The sequence below is a fragment of the Hirundo rustica genome, chromosome 17 (assembly GCF_015227805.2).
Source record: "Hirundo rustica isolate bHirRus1 chromosome 17, bHirRus1.pri.v3, whole genome shotgun sequence".
NCBI lineage: Eukaryota > Metazoa > Chordata > Aves > Passeriformes > Hirundinidae > Hirundo > Hirundo rustica.
The window spans coordinates 11,745,625-11,762,514 of record NC_053466.1 but is presented as its reverse complement, the minus strand read 5'-3'; the positions used below and the strand labels follow the sequence as shown (position 1 = coordinate 11,762,514).

General features: G+C 39.1%; 1 protein-coding gene across 8 annotated transcripts in view; it reads left to right on the top strand.

Moving 5' to 3' along the window:
• Window positions 1-16,890, top strand: part of CABIN1 (calcineurin binding protein 1) — a 107,666-nt gene that overhangs the window by 8,897 nt on the left and 81,879 nt on the right. For all 8 annotated transcript variants that reach the window (XM_040080578.1, XM_040080573.2, XM_040080574.2 and 5 more), the window contains 12 exons: window positions 162-379; window positions 1,789-1,867; window positions 2,106-2,293; window positions 3,522-3,671; window positions 4,053-4,247; window positions 5,201-5,437; window positions 7,113-7,266; window positions 7,497-7,612; window positions 11,305-11,466; window positions 12,959-13,165; window positions 13,531-13,676; window positions 15,517-15,778. In XM_040080578.1, coding sequence (XP_039936512.1) covers window positions 162-379; window positions 1,789-1,867; window positions 2,106-2,293; window positions 3,522-3,671; window positions 4,053-4,247; window positions 5,201-5,437; window positions 7,113-7,266; window positions 7,497-7,612; window positions 11,305-11,466; window positions 12,959-13,165; window positions 13,531-13,676; window positions 15,517-15,778 — 2,114 coding nt within the window. The remainder of the gene's footprint in view (window positions 1-161; window positions 380-1,788; window positions 1,868-2,105; window positions 2,294-3,521; window positions 3,672-4,052; window positions 4,248-5,200; window positions 5,438-7,112; window positions 7,267-7,496; window positions 7,613-11,304; window positions 11,467-12,958; window positions 13,166-13,530; window positions 13,677-15,516; window positions 15,779-16,890) is intronic.

The window sequence follows — 16,890 nt, the reverse complement described above, 5'->3', positions numbered from 1 at the left end:
GGATTTGTTTATGTTTCATCTGTGGGAAAAGGTAGAAAACTGCTCTTAATATTGTACAATAACTAAAAAGATCTGACTCCATTTAAGAAAATCAAAAAGGCTATAAAAAGCTCAGAAAAACCAGGGTAACATATAGACCTTTGTATTTATCTGCTTTCTAGAAAAGCAGGATGTTCATGAATTCCTGCTGGATAACCTGAACAACGGAGGGATCTTGGAGCTGATGATGAGATACCTAAAAGTCATCAGCCAGAAGTTCCTGGTGAAGTGGCCTCCTGGCTTGTGTGAGGTGGTCCTCAGTATCTATAACAGCTGGAGGAAGCACAGCAGCAGCCTTCCCAACCCACTCCTGAGGGACTCAAGTAACGTACACATCAAGGTAATGCAACACTTCTCCTTATTCCCGCGTTTGCTCTTGTCTTGGTGGCAGTGTGCCACAAGTACCCGACAGAAATGCAGCACACACAGGTATGGCTTAGCTCTGTCTGCAGCTGCTTGTCCAGCTGGAGTAACTGTTCCAAACTTTGGTGCACTGCAGCTGCTGGAGCTGTTCCTGAGCTGAACAGACCTGGGTGATGCTACATCCAGCTCTAGCCTGTATGTAATGGGAGTTTATGCATGCACGCACCCACAGAGATGTAACAGACACGGATATATTTTACCCAGTTATTCTCTTGTTGCTCTTTCTTTTCCCCCTTCTCCCTTTTCATCTGATGTGGCACAGTTTTGTTTTGTCACCAGGTCAGTACAGAGGCTGCTCTGTTCTCACTGGCTGATAGAGTATTTACTGTATTTTAAAAATTGCTGCTTTAAATAGAGGAAATACAGTGTAGTTTTAAGGTAACCTGAAATTTACGGTAAAAAACCCCAAACAACAAAACAAACCAAAACCACCTCCGCAGCATCACCATTTTATTACCATTATAAATCCTGAAAGCAAATAAAATAGCAAGTTCTTTACATTAATGTTAAACCAGCTTAATGACAGAAGATGATATTTCTTGAATTATAAAACCAGTTCTGATATTTCTTGTCCACTGAGCCAGCCTGTGTTATCTTTTTAATGGTAGCGGTCTGTGTTCATTTGGAAAGTTATTTGCCTTTGGTATGACTTCAGTTTAAACATTTTTTCAGATCAAGGGTTTTTACTTCTTTGCAAGTGAAATATTAATTATGAAAATTGCTGTGTTCCATTGATGTCATTTACAAAACAAACAGAAGTGACTCTGTGTAGCAGATGTTAAATTTTTATACATCCTGTCACTTATTTACGTGTATTTTTCACATATACATGCCCTTTTTAAACAAATATAAATATATTTATAAATCTATTCCCTTGGTTCTCATTATTACTGCATAACTGCTTACTTGTATGTAAATTTTGTCTTATTTTTCAAATGTCAGTGCTACTGCTATATTCTGGAATCGTGCTTTTAGCATGATTTGGCAATTTAATATAGTTTTATTTCAGCCAGATAAAAACATAAGGATGACAATTTTTTCTGACATCAGGCAATGCTGTTCTGACCTTCTTTCATGAGCTGAGATTTTTGGTTTTTAATGCTTCTGGGTATTGTTTGGGTTTGTACCTGTTGATTTGTCAGGGGTATTACACACCTTTTAGGCAGAAGAAGTAGTTATAGCTTGGGAATAGAAATCCCAAGAGGACAAGATGAAGGCTTTCTTTGAAGTAAATTGCAAATTTAGTGATTTTTTTAAAATATATGCTTCTTTTAATGTACTTCTTTCTGTGAACATCCTTTTGATATCTCCTTACTTTTTCTGAAGGATATGATGATAATGAGCCTTTCTTGCATGGAACTGCAATTAGATCAGTGGCTGCTGACAAAAGGGAAGAGTTCTACAGGTGAGAACTTGATGTCTTCTTTAGACTGTGAAAACACTGGGGGAATATGAAGAAGCATTCCCAGGAATTCACTGGATTTTAGAGCTATTTTTTCCTTAATACCTTCCAGATCTGTGTTTTATTGGTCTATAAGTTGCTTGCCTTTAGGTAGATCAGTACCTTTGAAATTCTGGTTTGTGGGGCTCTTTCCGTGGGATGCCAGTAACTTCATGATAAAATTTAATTAATTGCCTTACAGTTTCTCCACGAAATTGTCCTGCTGCTTCTGTGAATGGAAAGTTTGGTCCTGACTTCCCAGGAACTCATTTTTTGGGAGACCTGTTGCAGCTGTCGTTTGCGTCTTCGCAGCGAGATTTGTTTGAGGAAGGCTGGATGGAGTTTGTCACTCGGGTGTACTGGCTGAAGGCTCGCTTTCTAGCACTGCAGGTTAGGTTTAACAAACACAGCTTTTCCCAAATTAAAGTCAGTATTGTTCAGATGCAGCTGATTGGGGAATCTCAACTCTTTCTAAGCATGTGGATAAAGTCAGCTTAAAACGTAGCGATTTCATTTTACTTTTAAATACAATTAACTTTCCCTGAGGGTTGAGGTGGAAATGAAGTAGGAGGTCTCACATGCTAAGCAGATATTTAGGTATGTTTAATGTATGTCTTTGTTTAAAACAACTCGTGCTCAGCTTAAAAAAAAATTATTTGTAGTAAAGTTACTTGGAATAATAATTGTGGAGCTGCAGAACATAAGATTTTTGGGGGCCTGGAATCATGGATACTATCGAAGTCTCAGGAATTCCAAAATGCAGATTTTAACTGAAGCAGATTCTGTTTTATTACTCTTCCCTCTGCTTTTTCAAGGTGGCATGCTTCTGCTTTTGAAGACTTCTAATTTAATATGCAAATTTTGCAGCAGAGGGTTTTAAGCCTATCACTGAGGGAATAATTTGAAAGAAATGTTATTTGATCCCCGTCTTTTTTTTTTCCCTCGAAGTGTTGCGTCCCCAGAACATCAAAGAAAGGGGGTTTTATGCATTAATTATGTTTAAATCAATTGTCAACTAGTTTTGTGAGTCAGTTTCATAAATGTGAACTAACTTGTTCCTTCCCCTTTTTCTTTTCCTGTATCTAAGGTTTCCTTTCTAATAAAGTTATTTAGGAAAAATGAGAGTTCCTATACAACTACTGGCACTTTTTCTCTTGTGATATGCAGAGTTATGTGCATTCCTTCCTGACCTCTCAGCTTCAGTAACTACTTTGCACAGAGCAAGTAGAATACATTCACTTTGCAGAATATATGAATGTTTCTTGACTCAGTGTTTTAATTTGCACAAATGGAAGGGTTATTTCTGCTGGTTTACTCTTCTGCCTTTTTAAAGAAGAGGGGTTTTAGCACTCCAGATTGATCTTAGAGATTTATGCAGGCTGAATTCTATTTTCCTGATATGTTTTGTCTTGAAATAATTGGTAAGATATTTTTTAATAGTTTTGCTTTAATCTGAGCTATTCAGTTGAGTTTGTTTTTTCATTTTTGAGGACATGCAGTAATCCCACTGGTAGTGCCTGCATTACTTTTAAACATTTTCAAGTTTTGGAGACCCTTTCTGCAGTGAGAACCGGAGGATATTTTTGGTTGATTGTTTTCCTCTGTCCTGTTTCTATAGGGAGACATGGAGCAGGCACTTGAGAACTATGATATCTGCACTGAAATGCTGCAGAGCTCCACCAGCACACAGGCCAAAGCTGGCAATGAGTGCAGCATCGTGATACGGCTGCCAAATCTGCACGTTGATTCTGTGGTCTCTTTAGAAGAGGTAAGAGTTCCTTTGCAGATGTGTGCTCCCTGTTCCCTCCCTCACTCCATCTCTCCCAGTTTCAAATATCACTTATGAGTTGGTTCTTTTGTGATAGAAGTTTACTGTATCTCAGCGTGAGGGTTTTGTAGTTTGAAGATTATGTCAAGACTACCCTCTTGTTTTCAAACACTACAGGTTTTGTATTTGTTGGTCCTGTACATCTTTAGATTGCTTTTGTGCAAAATGAAAATACTAAAGCAGCTGCATGTACAGCAGTAGATTATTGAATCAGTGTTTTTCTTTTCTTAAACATTAAGAGCCAAACTGCTGGGAGAAGTGTCAGTAGTCAAATATATGTGAAAACAGAAGTCAAGGTTTTATCATCTATGATGTTTGCAGATTGAAAAGAACCTAAAATCTCTGGAGAGATGCCAGTCTTTGGAGGAGATCCAGCGACTGTACGAGGCAGGGGATTATAATGCAGTGGTGCATCTGCTCCGGCCAACCTTGTGCTTTAATGGTTACGGCAGAGCCAAACATCTGGAGTTTGTCACATCCATACCAGAGAGACCAGCACAGCTGCTTCTCCTCCAGGTTTGCTTTGTTTCTTAAAAAATCTGTTGTGCTAAGGAATGAAGACTTATTCCTGAGAACAGCATGGAAGGGTTTCTGGGGTGTTAACTGTGTTAACAGTTATGAGTCTTATTTACAAAGCAGAACATGGAACCAAATCTGTAAATGCTCTGAAGAGCACAGCTTTATCGACACCATTAGCAATGTGCCAGCTGTTGCTGACTGAGAGTGTGGCTAAAGATACAAGATGCTCCATGAAATGAACAGAAACTTGAATCATTTCATGGGTTATTTTATGGATGGATTCATGCTGCTGTTGACTATATGGTGACATTCTGAAACTTGGTTATCTAGCATATGAATAATTTTTATGCTGTAAAGACACTCTCCTGCATGAATGAGAAACTGTTGATACATGCAGTATAATTGCTGTAGAGTTAGTCCATTTGATGCTGTAAAAATAAGTATAAATTAACTCAGCTGTGACTATATTAGGTTATTTGGAGGAAAATAGTTTGCACAAAAAAAGACTGATGGTCTTTTTAACTGGACTGAACCAAATCCTACAGTTTCCATGCTATCTCATAACCCAACTTCTGCAGAGTAGAAATAAGCAAGGGAATATTGATATTACACTGACCTTATTGTTGCTATTCTGTTATTTTTGAAGTAATAAAATGGTAGCACAAGATCATAAAGGTCCAAACCCTGTTTCTTGTAAGGGCTCTATTCAGCTGTAGATCATTAGAATGAAAGATGTGATGATTTTTTTGTATTTAGATCCTACTTGTATATTTGTCATCCAGGATCCATGCACCTCCTATTGTCCTTTTAATGTTGCATTTAAAGGTGTTCTGTTTCATTTCATTGAAGTAATCACATTAACTGAGTATAGTGTTTTGCTTTGCCCTGCTGTGCATTCATGTTTAAAATAAATTGTTATAATAGATCTTTTTCATGTTTACATTCCCTAGGACTCCCTGCTCAAACTGAAAGACTACAAGCAATGCTTGGAATGCTCAGATGTTGCCCTGAATGAAGCAATTCAGCAGATGATTAATATGACAGCAGCCTCTGCTAAGGAGGAGTGGGTTGCTACGGTAACACAGCTGCTCACAGGAATAGACACTTCATTATCATCAGTTAACAGCATCTTGAAAGACTCCTCTGTCACACCCAGCCTGGTCCGGTTAACAAACAACCTGATCCAGGTAACCCGTGCCCTGGCACCAGCAGAGATGTGCTGTGTGCTGCAGGCGTGGCACAGCTGCTCTGGGAATTCCCACCCTCGCGTTGTCAGGGGTTTGGTTACATTTCTGGTACATTTTTGGGAAGACGGTATTACCATTTTGTGTGAGCATTGTCACAGTCTGCAGTGTGTTAGACCTGCACTGAGCACACACCTGTGCTAGAACCAGTACCAGCAGGTACCTTCAGATGATGCCTTGGGAAGGCTGCCTTGAAACAGAGACTGGACAGAGCTGGAGAATAAGAAGAGATTTATTGAAAGGCTGTTACCTTGGGCAGGACAGGGCTTGGCCAGGGCTGCACCCAGGGTGGACCCAAAATGGTCACAAAATGCCTGACCAGTCTCGAGATCTTACATTTTTTGTAAGTTTTGGTCCATTTGCATATTGGGGTTTAATTGTCCAATTCCAGCTCCAGGTTGTGAGGTCCCATCCTTCTTGTTCCTCCCTCCAGCCACCCTTGTTTGTGCTTTTGGGCTGAAAGTTGTCCTTGGTGTGCAGCAGGAGCAGGATTTGTTTTGTGTCCCTGCTGTGTGCAGAGAGCTGAGTGACCCCGTGTGTGAGCTCAGAGCTGCACCTGGGCAGCACAGAACCTGAAACACAGCAAAGATAAAACTTAAGGCGTCATAGACACCTAGCTACCTAAAACAATCAAGATATGGTGATAAGATAACCCAACACTGGGGTTTTTGGGCTATTTGAAACCATGGTAATGTGAAGATTGATTGAGCTGCCTGGGTGTAGCTTTGGCTGAGTTATGACTCTGATCTTGCCTGTATGATCTTCGAGCTGGGGCTAAGGTCCTGTAAGCCTTACAAACATGGTGGAATTGCTTACAGGTACTGGCCAAAGTAAGTGTTTTTCTAATAAAAACAGGGAGTGTGATCTGAACAGGGCAGGGGAAAAAAGGAAATGTGAACTGCTTCTAGAATTATGAATACAGCTAATTTTAGCCTTTTACAAGAAGGTACTTTCAAACCTCAAAACTGAATGAGCATTTTCAGTTCAGATTACAAATGGCAGTTCAGTTAAGAACCGAGTCTAGTTAATGTCGAAATCCAATGTGCTTGCAATTCTCAAATCTCCATTTACTTCAGTAAAAGCCAGGGACCCTTCATTACTTACAAAATTGTCCTCTCTTTGTGTAAAGTTGTATGTGTTATGGAATGGAGTTCTGGAGAGCAGAGTGTTCAGGCACATCATTTATATAGCATCTTTAATGATTCCTGTTGGTCTTTAACAGTTATTGTAAGAGCTGTTCTAGAATTCAGGAAATTTTTTAAGTTCCTCTTCATCTGGGCTGTGGGTAAATTTCTTGTACAATAATGAGGCCTAGTAATGCTAAGAATTGATGCTGTGTATTTGCTTACTGTGAATTGCTTGTGGAGCATATTAACAGAGACACATCTAGGTGAAAAATGAGGGTGCAAGAGGAATGTCAGAGTAGGGCAAATAATCTGCTACCCTTCCCCTCCTGACTGATCTACCTCTAGCATCTTTTACAGCCACTTGTGAGAAGCTGAGACTCAACTTTAGATTATTTCCTTGGGGTAAAACGTGTTGCCAGCTCTGGGTTGTTTGAAAGGATTCACCTTTGTCGTGCATCACTTTGTGTGTATAATGTCTGTTTCTTTATTAGATCATAGACTGCAGCATGGCTGTCCAGGAAGAGCCCAAAGAGCCGTACGTGTCCTCGGTGCTCCCATGGATTATCCTGCACAGGATCATCCAGCATGAGGAAGATGCTTTTCGATCCCTTTGCTGCCAGCAGCAGCAGAACCAGGGAGAAGAAGGTAGGTTATTTCTTCGCTTTCATGTATTGGACCTGTGCTCTTTACCATCTAGCTCCGGAATATTGAGTATAAAATAGTTGTTTGTTGTCTCACCGTGCTGGCCTAAGGGAGTAGGGAGCTATGCAAGCCTCACTTTCCAGGAGAGAGGAAGCTTTTCGCCAGCTGAAGCATTGACTGAGATTTAACTCAGTTCTGTGCTGCTTTAATATTTACCAATTTCTTTCTTCCAGTGAGTCCTGATACCCCTATGTTGCCTTCTTCACTGATGCTGCTGAACACAGCTCATGAGTATTTGGGAAGAAGATCCTGGTGTTGCAATTCAGATGGTGCTCTGCTCAAGTTCTATGTAAGTATTAGCATCGTGGAATAACTGAGAATGATTCTGATTGATTCCTGAAAGTCATCTGGCCAAGCCACATCTCAGAGCACAAAACAAAGTTCATAGTTAGATTGTTTATTGCCTTGTCTTCATGTTAAATATACACTTCTAAATCCGCTTCCCATCTTCTCCCAGACAAACATATGAAAGTTTCAGTCAGTTTAATCTGAATAGCAAAGACTTGTTATTCCAGACCCTTTTCTATTGATCTGCTTCTGTCATACTTTGCATTGTTCTCTGGACTTACTTCACTGAGAAGAAGAATTGTTTTCTTCTGTTTTTTTCTCCTTTGATTTGCTTGTTGCACTAGTGTTTTATTTTGTTCATGGGATTTGAAAGGGAATTAGGAATAACCAAGCAGTCTGATAGTACTGTACATCATTCAGAAGCTAAAAAACCCTGTGGTGTTAAATCTTTAAAACTGCTGCTAAAATAACACAGTGGGATTCCATATTCATCTTGTCTCAGTGATTCTAAATAAGTTGCTCACTTCAGAGAACTGAATTTGTCAAGTGTTAGGTAGGGTTTGCACATTTTCAGTGTAGGTAAATACCGTTTATCATGTAAAAAGAACATATTTAAACTTGCAGCCAAGAAAATTCAGATTTGAACAGCTTGGTTGTTTGTTTCTTCCAAATCAGAAGAGTAAAGATTTGCAGGCCATCATCTATTCTCGGTGACACAACTGGAATGCTCCTGATTGCTCCCATATCCTGTGATGTTACCTGGATTTGCTCCGAAGCTGCGATGTGTTTAATTGTTCTGCGGTTGATAAATTAGTCTTGTTTGATTATACCTACCTTGATTTTATACCACAGTCTGAAAAAAAGAGCAATTCCATTGTTTTCGTGTTACTAACTAAATATTATTTAAAATATACATACAGAGTTCATGTGTTGAACAGTGATGAGAATGAAGAATTACTTTAGCCCTCCATTTTCCTGTGCCTTAAGGCTGTTCTTTGCTCTGTAGTTCAGATGGGTGTGTTACATCTCCTGTGCTCCAGGAATGGGTGTCTGGGCAGTAATGCTGTCACATTGCTAGATGAAAGGACTTACTCCTTCATGGTTGACCTTTTTAAGATTATTCCTTGAAGTCTCATTGTTACACCAGGAAAGAAATTGGCCGTGGTTAAGTAGAATATCTCTGTGTGTTGGCTCATTTTATCTTAGCTCAAAAACCCAAGTGTTTCCCTGAGCAGAGCCCTGACAGGACAGCCTGGCTGCTGGCAAATCCCAGATAATGCTGCGCCATGGCCTCCACTGCGCTGTGCTCTACAGGGACATTTCAGTGGCACTTTGCAGATTCAGCTTGACTTCACTGAGGTTTATTACCTTCAGCCAAGAGAAAATCGTGATTAGTTCTGCATGGAGCTACTCAGGAATCTCTTAATTTCCCTTCTCAGCACTCCCTGGAGCTCATTAGCCACAGCTCAGTGCCAGAGCCCATCTCCCTCTGCATTTGAGCAGTGGCATGTCCAGAACAGTAATTTAGACAGCTGGGAAGGAAGGCACAGAGAGCCTGAGGGGTTCTGCAGGAGTCAGCTCACTCTGGCAGGGCTGCAGTGAATGAGCAGTGCTTGAACTGAGGCTGATTCAGGGTAGAACTATCAGATTATCTCTGTGTCCTGCTCTCCTCAGGCTCCCTGGTGTTAGGAGCACAATGCTGATACACCTGAGCTGCCCCTGCAGGGACTCCAGAGGGTTTATTAGCTCAGGAAGCAGATGGGCTGTCCCAGGCTCCAGCTTGCCCGAGTCTGAATTGTGCCTGTACCCACAGCCTGGGCAGGCACAGAGTCTGTGAACCTGGGGAAAGTGCAGATGATGTATTTGCAGTGAGAGCTTTGCAAATGTCATCAGGTGCTTCAAACAAAATGTTCCATTTTCACTTACAGAATTGCCCGCTTCTTAAACTAAAATATAATATAATGTTATTAAACGCAAGAATTTCGTTTTCAGAGATGAGAGGGTGTTGGAAGGATAGGGAAAGACAAAGATAAAATGGGATGAATTATTTAAAGAGAAAGGCAGCTTCAAGAATGTAAAAAGTGTATTCCATAGATTAGTATTAAATGATCGCTTTCTGTAGGTGAACTGTCTGCTTGAGAACCTTATGTTGCTTGTGGATGAATGCTGTGCAAGAGAAGGTGTTAATATTAATTAAGACCTTCAGCAATAGTCTGAGTTCTTAGGAACAATTCTGTGTTTCTGCCAAGAATTTAAAAGTTGAATAAGAACACAGGAGATTGTTTTGAACGCTGTTCAAGTGAGAATTCTGTTACTGCTGTTAGATGTGCTTTTGTTTGTAGCAGTAGGGATATTAAGCTTTTGTTACAGTGTCCTCTGATGCTCACTGTTTTTCTTCAGCTTATTTAGCTACACTTTCTGTAAATTTCAAAGGTTGTTCACAAATTCATACAGGGATATAGTGCTGGCAATAAGGTGGCTGCTGGGACTTAGTATGAATGAGTCTGCTGTGACTCCAGATGTCATTGAAATGCTTTCCTAGAATTGTCTTTGGTTCTGGCTCTTAATAAACAGTACCTTGATCTTAGCACAGATATTTTAATCAAAAGAGAATCAACATCTTATATTTAATTCCAGCTCTTACAAGTGAGCTACTTACATGTAGAATGTCAGACTTTTGCCTTGTAATGCAATGTTTGTATTGACAGGAAAGCCCATCATGATGAGAAGCTTCTTGTAGGATCATGCATAAATAATTGAGTTTGCAATCCTGGATGTTGAAAATGCTAAACGGTCACAAATGAACATTTTTTTTTAATTGAAATTCCATAGTGGAACACGTTGAAATTGAATCTTAAACCTCAGTGGTTGTGTAGGTTTTGTTTTGGTTACGAAATAAATATCCAGAATCCCCCTACACAGGTTATTCTTGGTGAGCATATTTTTATTGACCTTGAAATGTCTTCTTGGAATGTGTTCCTTTTTGGTTTGTTTTTCATGGAAGCTTAGTGAGAATTTTCAGAGAGTTACCTTTCTTCTTTTGGCGTTCAGCTGCAGTTTTTATAATGAATGACTTAAAGTATCAGCATCTTCCAAAATACTCTCCTGATGGGTACTTTCTCTTGTAGTGTTGAAGGTAAAGATAGCAACTTGCTACAGTGTTTAGTAATTTGGGATCAGTCCAGCCACTTTCCTTGGTGTGTAGCCATCTGTGTAATACTGTTCACACTGTTCAATTCTATGGTTCTTTTAGCCAGATTTTCATTAACTCTCTCTCTTCTGCTTTTTTTCATGCACAGGAAATTGCTGGTTGTGAGTTAGGGCAGAAATTCTTCTGTACCTTTTCTTTATTCACAGCATCGATGAACTGTAGTGTTTATATTCACAGAAGCAGCTTGGTGTGTAGGGGAGAACTTTGAATGATTTTAAGTCTTAAACATGAAGCTGATATTTAACCTATTAAAGATAAGTGTTTGTGAATTAACACAGGAAAAAAAAAATAAAAGCACTTCAACGCTGCAGTGCCATTGGACTTGAGTGAGACCAGTTTGCAGAAATACATGAGTAATATTTGGCTGTTATTGGGGGAAAATCCATGTAATCCCTTAAAGTTGCTTTCATCACCTGCCTTCAGACAGCTGGGCAGCTCACTGTGGTTTGCAGGTGACCTTGTCCTTGATGCTTGGCTTGCAGGTCCAGGTACTACAGAAAGAACTCGCAGCTTCCACTTCTGAAGATACTCATCCATACAAAGAGGAGCTGGAAACAGCCTTGGAACAATGTTTTTATTGTTTATATGGTTTTCCTAGCAAAAAAAGCAAAGCAAGGTACTTAGAAGAACATTCAGTACAGCAGGTAAGTTATGTGTTATCCAATGTCAGTGGAATGTCCTGAAGTGATGAAAGATGCACTCTTGTTTTGTTCTAATGCACTTCAATATATTTTAGAGAAAGAGTACTTTTATTTCCTTGTAAATTTTATGTATTTTTCGCATTGTAGAGAATAAACTAAAAGTGTTCGTATATTTTAAAATTTATAAATATAGTAAATCAAATATTTTAAATTAAATGCTAGTCTTATCTGCAGTAATCTGCTGTGCTGAAAGTATTGAGAAATTGATTTTATTAAGCTCACTTTCCTGTTTTCAGCTGAGAAGAAGTTCAAGGTTGAGGAAAATTTAGAGAGGAAAAGTCAGCTTGAGAGAAGAAAACTTTAGCAGCCAGCCTTGCAGTTTATGAAAGTGAAAAATGTCACTGTTAAAAGTTTGCAAGTACATCATGTTCTCACTTCTTTTGACATCTCTGATAGTAAATACCTGGTAGCTGTTTTTGAGAAATGTGAAATTCAGTTGAGAATTTTTCCTCGGGGAGAAGGGCAAAACCCTGGAAGAGGGTTTTAATATTAAGGGAGGGAGAGAAAAATGCAGGGCAGCAATACAATGCCCTGCCTTGAGAAATATCACTGATTTTGTTCAAAAACCCCAGACTATTTTGCACTTGAAAGTTGCAAGTGATCATGGAATTATCAATCTAAACCATTTTCATAAAAGCAAAATGATTGTCTGGCTCTGTTGAACAAACCTTTTAAAATAGGCAAATACTCTTATTGAATGTTTGAAAGTTTCGTATGTTACATGCACATCTTAGTGAAGATAATGAGAGAAAGGGGATAAGTAAAAAAAAAAAAAAAAGAGAAGTATAAAGAGATTGCCCTCTGCAACTTCCCTGTTTTTCAATGCAGAGCAAAATTTACTGTAATGGTAAGGTGAACAATAAAAGGAGAAAAACTTAGTCTAGCAGAAGAGAACTGTGAATTAGTTTGGGTATTTTTACTGCTTTCAAGAGAGAAAAGTGAAGAGAAAATGAGGAGTAAATTCTGGAAATAACTCTTTGTAGAGAGTTTGAAGATTTTTGAGGCTCAGAATTTGGTTTGTTTCCCATTTCATTAACTCTTACTTGGCTCAGAAATGGAAGGGGCAGAGTTCTTCTCCATATCTCACCCCTGATCTCAGTGTCACTCAGAACGTTTACAATTGAACCTTGCTTATAAACAACTTTACTGAGCAAGTCTAAGCAAGTAGAACGAATTTATTTTTAATTTATTATGACTTTAGTGACATACACTAAGTTACAGCAGTATCTTTGTTAAATCAGTGAGCGGTATATTGTATTTGTGAGCAGCATAAAATAATAGAACTTTTAGCTGTGTTCTTGGGAGGTTTAATTTGGTTTCTGCTAGAGTAATATGTACATTCTTATGAACTAGAAAGACTATAGAAAACCATCATTAGTAAACTTGAATTTTGGGATTTGAAGTAATTTTTTCCCTCATCTACTTCTGTCTTCAGGTTGATCTGACATGGGAGGATGCTTTGTTCATGTTTGAGTATTTTAAGCCTAAAACTCTTCCAGAGTTTGATAGTTACAAAACCAGTACTGTGTCTGCTGATTTGGCCAACCTTCTGAAGAAAACTGCCACAATTGTTCCTCGAACTGACAAGCCTATGCTGAGCCTGGAGACTGTGTCTGCCTACATTGAAGGAACATGCAGCAAGGTAAAATTAATTGTTTTTTTTTTAAATTAAACTGAAGGGAGTAAAAATTTGTGCTGCTATTTTTATGTTGACTTTGAGATTATTAGTGGAATGATTTATTCCATGATGTTGGGTTTTCTTGGGTAATTGCATTTAAATAAAATAAAAATGACCCCTTTAGTCAAAGCTTTTAGTCTTTGAATGGTAAAATATAGTCAGCATGAGATGTTCATTAGTGTTTGTAAGTGCTCTGTGTGTCTGTGAAATGCTTTCAATGTCTTCATATTCAAAACCTTCGTATTGTGTGATGAAAAGGCTGCTTCCTCTACAAGGAGGAAGCAATGTGCAGCTCATTCAGTATGGACCTTTGCCTTTTTGATTTTCAGGCACCATCTCTCCCCGAGGGTGCAGACTATTCTCCACCAGTGGTGACTGAACTGTATTATCTCCTGGCAGACTATCACTTCAAGAACAAAGAGCAGTCCAAGGCCATTAAATTTTACATGCATGACATCTGTATTTGTCCAAACAGGTCAGTATTTTTGAATCCTGCAGCACATCCTTCATTCTTCTCATTTCTTTCAGTACTGGAAAGCAGACAACTGGTTTCAGGAATGAAAAAACCCCCAAACAACCTAAACCCCCACCTGCAATCCATTATCACACGTCCATTGTGTAATTAGGGGATCTGTAAAACAACCCAATAGAAAAAACTCAAAATGTAGGGTTAAATATTTGATTGCTTTGAAATTAGAACCGAAAAAATGAAAGGGGGAGGGGGAAACAAAATTTAAATAAGGAATATCTATGAAGAATGAACTGTTTGCACCTTTTGTTCTTTGCTTTGGCATGTTCATGCATGATAAGGAGTGAAAAATGTCATCATTTGATAGTGTAGCTACAGCACAAATGGCAGCCTTTAAGTGGATTAATTGTTTAGGCTGACCACTTCCTAGAAGTGTTGATTTTGCTGCTAGAGAACTACACAGAGAATACAAGTAAAGTATTTAAGTGATGTTTAAACAAAGCCACCTTGTTTCTTGATAATATGCAACTCACTGAAATACCATCAAGATTAAGCTCTCTCATCTTAAAAATAAAGCATGTTCTGACTATCAGTCTTCTAAATTTAATTAAATAACCTTTAAATTTACTGATTAAATATAGAGTTTGCATATTAGGTGTTAGCATTTTAATTCTCCTTGAAGTTGATAGATCAGGGTCAGTGACAAAAACCCTAATTTGATAGATTTGAGACAAGAAAATTGTTTCTAAATCCAGTCACGTAACAGAGACAAAAGGGAAGGTGAAGGCACAGAGCAATTTTAGGTGTGAAATCTTCAGAGGAAATAGCTGTAGTTTAATGTTATTGCATCTTCTAGTCTGGGATTTGTGGCTAGCAAATGGCAAAAACTTTTGTTTAAAGGCAGATAAAGAAATTACCAATACCACCCCCTACCCATTTTTCTGTAGTTTTGGTATTTTAAAACTTAAATTCAAAAATAAATGAATGGAATGCATTTTTACTTTAATGTGTGGCATTTCTTTGCTCACAAGATGTCTTATGTGGTAGCGTAGTAATTTTGCCCCAGTCAAAATAGTCGGTACTTGTCTGTACTGCAGTTCCTGTTCATTCCTCTCAGGAACCTGACTATTGAGGTCACTTGACCTAGAAATAGGTTTTCAGTTGGAATCAGAAGAAATTGCAGGCAAAAATATGAGAACATTATGGTTAATGCCTTGGTGTTCAAACCATGGTAAAATTGAAAAACCCCAGGGCAGCTGCACCCTGGTATTAAAGCGAGGTTATGGCCTGTGGAAACCACCCTTCAGGCTGTATTATCAATAAACACAGGGCTGGACCCTCAGCACTCCCTCAGGCAGAAATTACAGTTTTAGTTCATCAGAATTTTCCTACTTGAATGCAATTTTTGCTTTTATGATTTTTATGCTGGGAAATGATGATGATTATTCACAGCTGAGTCCAACAGTACAAGGTGTCAGAATGTCTGCTGGCCTACAGGGTGACAACATTTTGACAGGGCTGCGTGGTTACTGAGAAAACAACAATGGGAGTGCTGCCATTAGGAATACAGATACACTTTGCATGGCAAATAAACCTGGATTTTTCATCTGTTTTCCATGTGTGACAGTTACTGGGGGCAGCGCTCTGTTAGGAAAGCGCTTTAAGAAAATCAGTATGATTTAGGCTGTACAGCTTGTGTTCCACTCTGAGAGGAGGAAGCGCAGAAATCTGTTTTGTGTGATGAAAGGAGGAAAAGGCTGTAGATAAAAGAAGACATATCTTGTCTGTGCCTTCAGTGTAATGTTCAGGGGGAGGTTGTTCACGGGTTACGTTCTTGCCTGCACAGGTTTGACTCCTGGGCTGGGATGGCTCTGGCTCGAGCGAGCCGGATTCAGGACAAGTTGAACTCCAATGAATTGAAGAGTGATGGCCCCATCTGGAAGCACTCTACCCCTGTCCTGAACTGCTTCAAACGAGCCCTGGAGATCGACAGCTCCAACCTCTCCTTGTGGATTGAGTACGGCACCATTTCCTATGCCCTGCATTCCTTTGCATCCCGACAGCTGAAGCAGTGGAAAATGGAGCTTCCCCCTGAAGTTGTGCAGCAGGTGGGATCTAACAGAGAGATTATAAAATTTTAAGTATTTAAAATTAGATTTTCTAATGTAGTAAATATATTAAGTATTTACATGCTATATTCCACATACGAGACTGTATGGTTACTTGGTAGTGTTGGAAATTCTAATATTCTTGTAATCTGGTGGTGTCAAGAAGCATTTGAAGGTGGGTGTTTTCCTTTCTTTTTCCTGTGTAAAACCAGTTTGAGCCTAATATTTGAATTATCTTTTGAAGGTGACACAAAATTATTGTAACCCTCTGGAAAGGGGAATTGTATTTACCTTTCCTTTCTGTAAATGTCACGCAGTGTTTCCAGGAAAAGGTGAAATGTATACATATTGAAATAGTGAAGAGATCAGAAATTACTCTGATATCTGTGTCCACATGTCATCTCTTATCTCTAAAGCATCCTCCCCTTTTTCTGTGGTTTTGGGCCGTTTACCTAAACAAAAGATCAAAGTGAGAAGATTGGTAGAATTTCCATTGAAAACATTGTTATGAGTTCATTATCTCTTTCTGCATAAGGGAGGTGGAAAAGATTATTAAGAAGTTTATTGCTAAACCAAAATGAGCAATTCTAAATACGCTCTGACAGTGATCACAATTGCTTGAGAAAATATTTTGTCTTTTTGGACCAGTGAACTCCATTTCTGGTTTAGCTGTTCCAACTTCCAGATGTTTTGTAGTCTGCAGCTGGAAGCAGAAAGGAAAAAAGGAAGTGCTGCTCCTCTGCTGTAATTTGCAAAACTTTCAGTGTTTGAACTACAGAGATCAGTGCTGGGAACACTCTTTGCTCGTGGGAGAAGTATTTACAGGAGGTGGTGAGTCTCAGATGTGAGCTGCCTCCGGCGCTGCGTTAACACCGCGCTTCCCACTGGCACCTTCTTGCCTAAGAACAAAGATGTTCCCAGCCCGTGGATTAAAAGGGAGCAAATAGTTCATTAAAGACTGTGTTTGAAATAACAGGTAACAGTAGTGTTTTGTTGCATCCAACAGCTCCAAAACCAACTCCTCAGAAAATGAAGTTACTACATTTTATGTCTTTGCCCTGTCAGAAGTTTGATCTTATGGTCTTGCAGCCTCTTGGCGATGAGGGATTTGT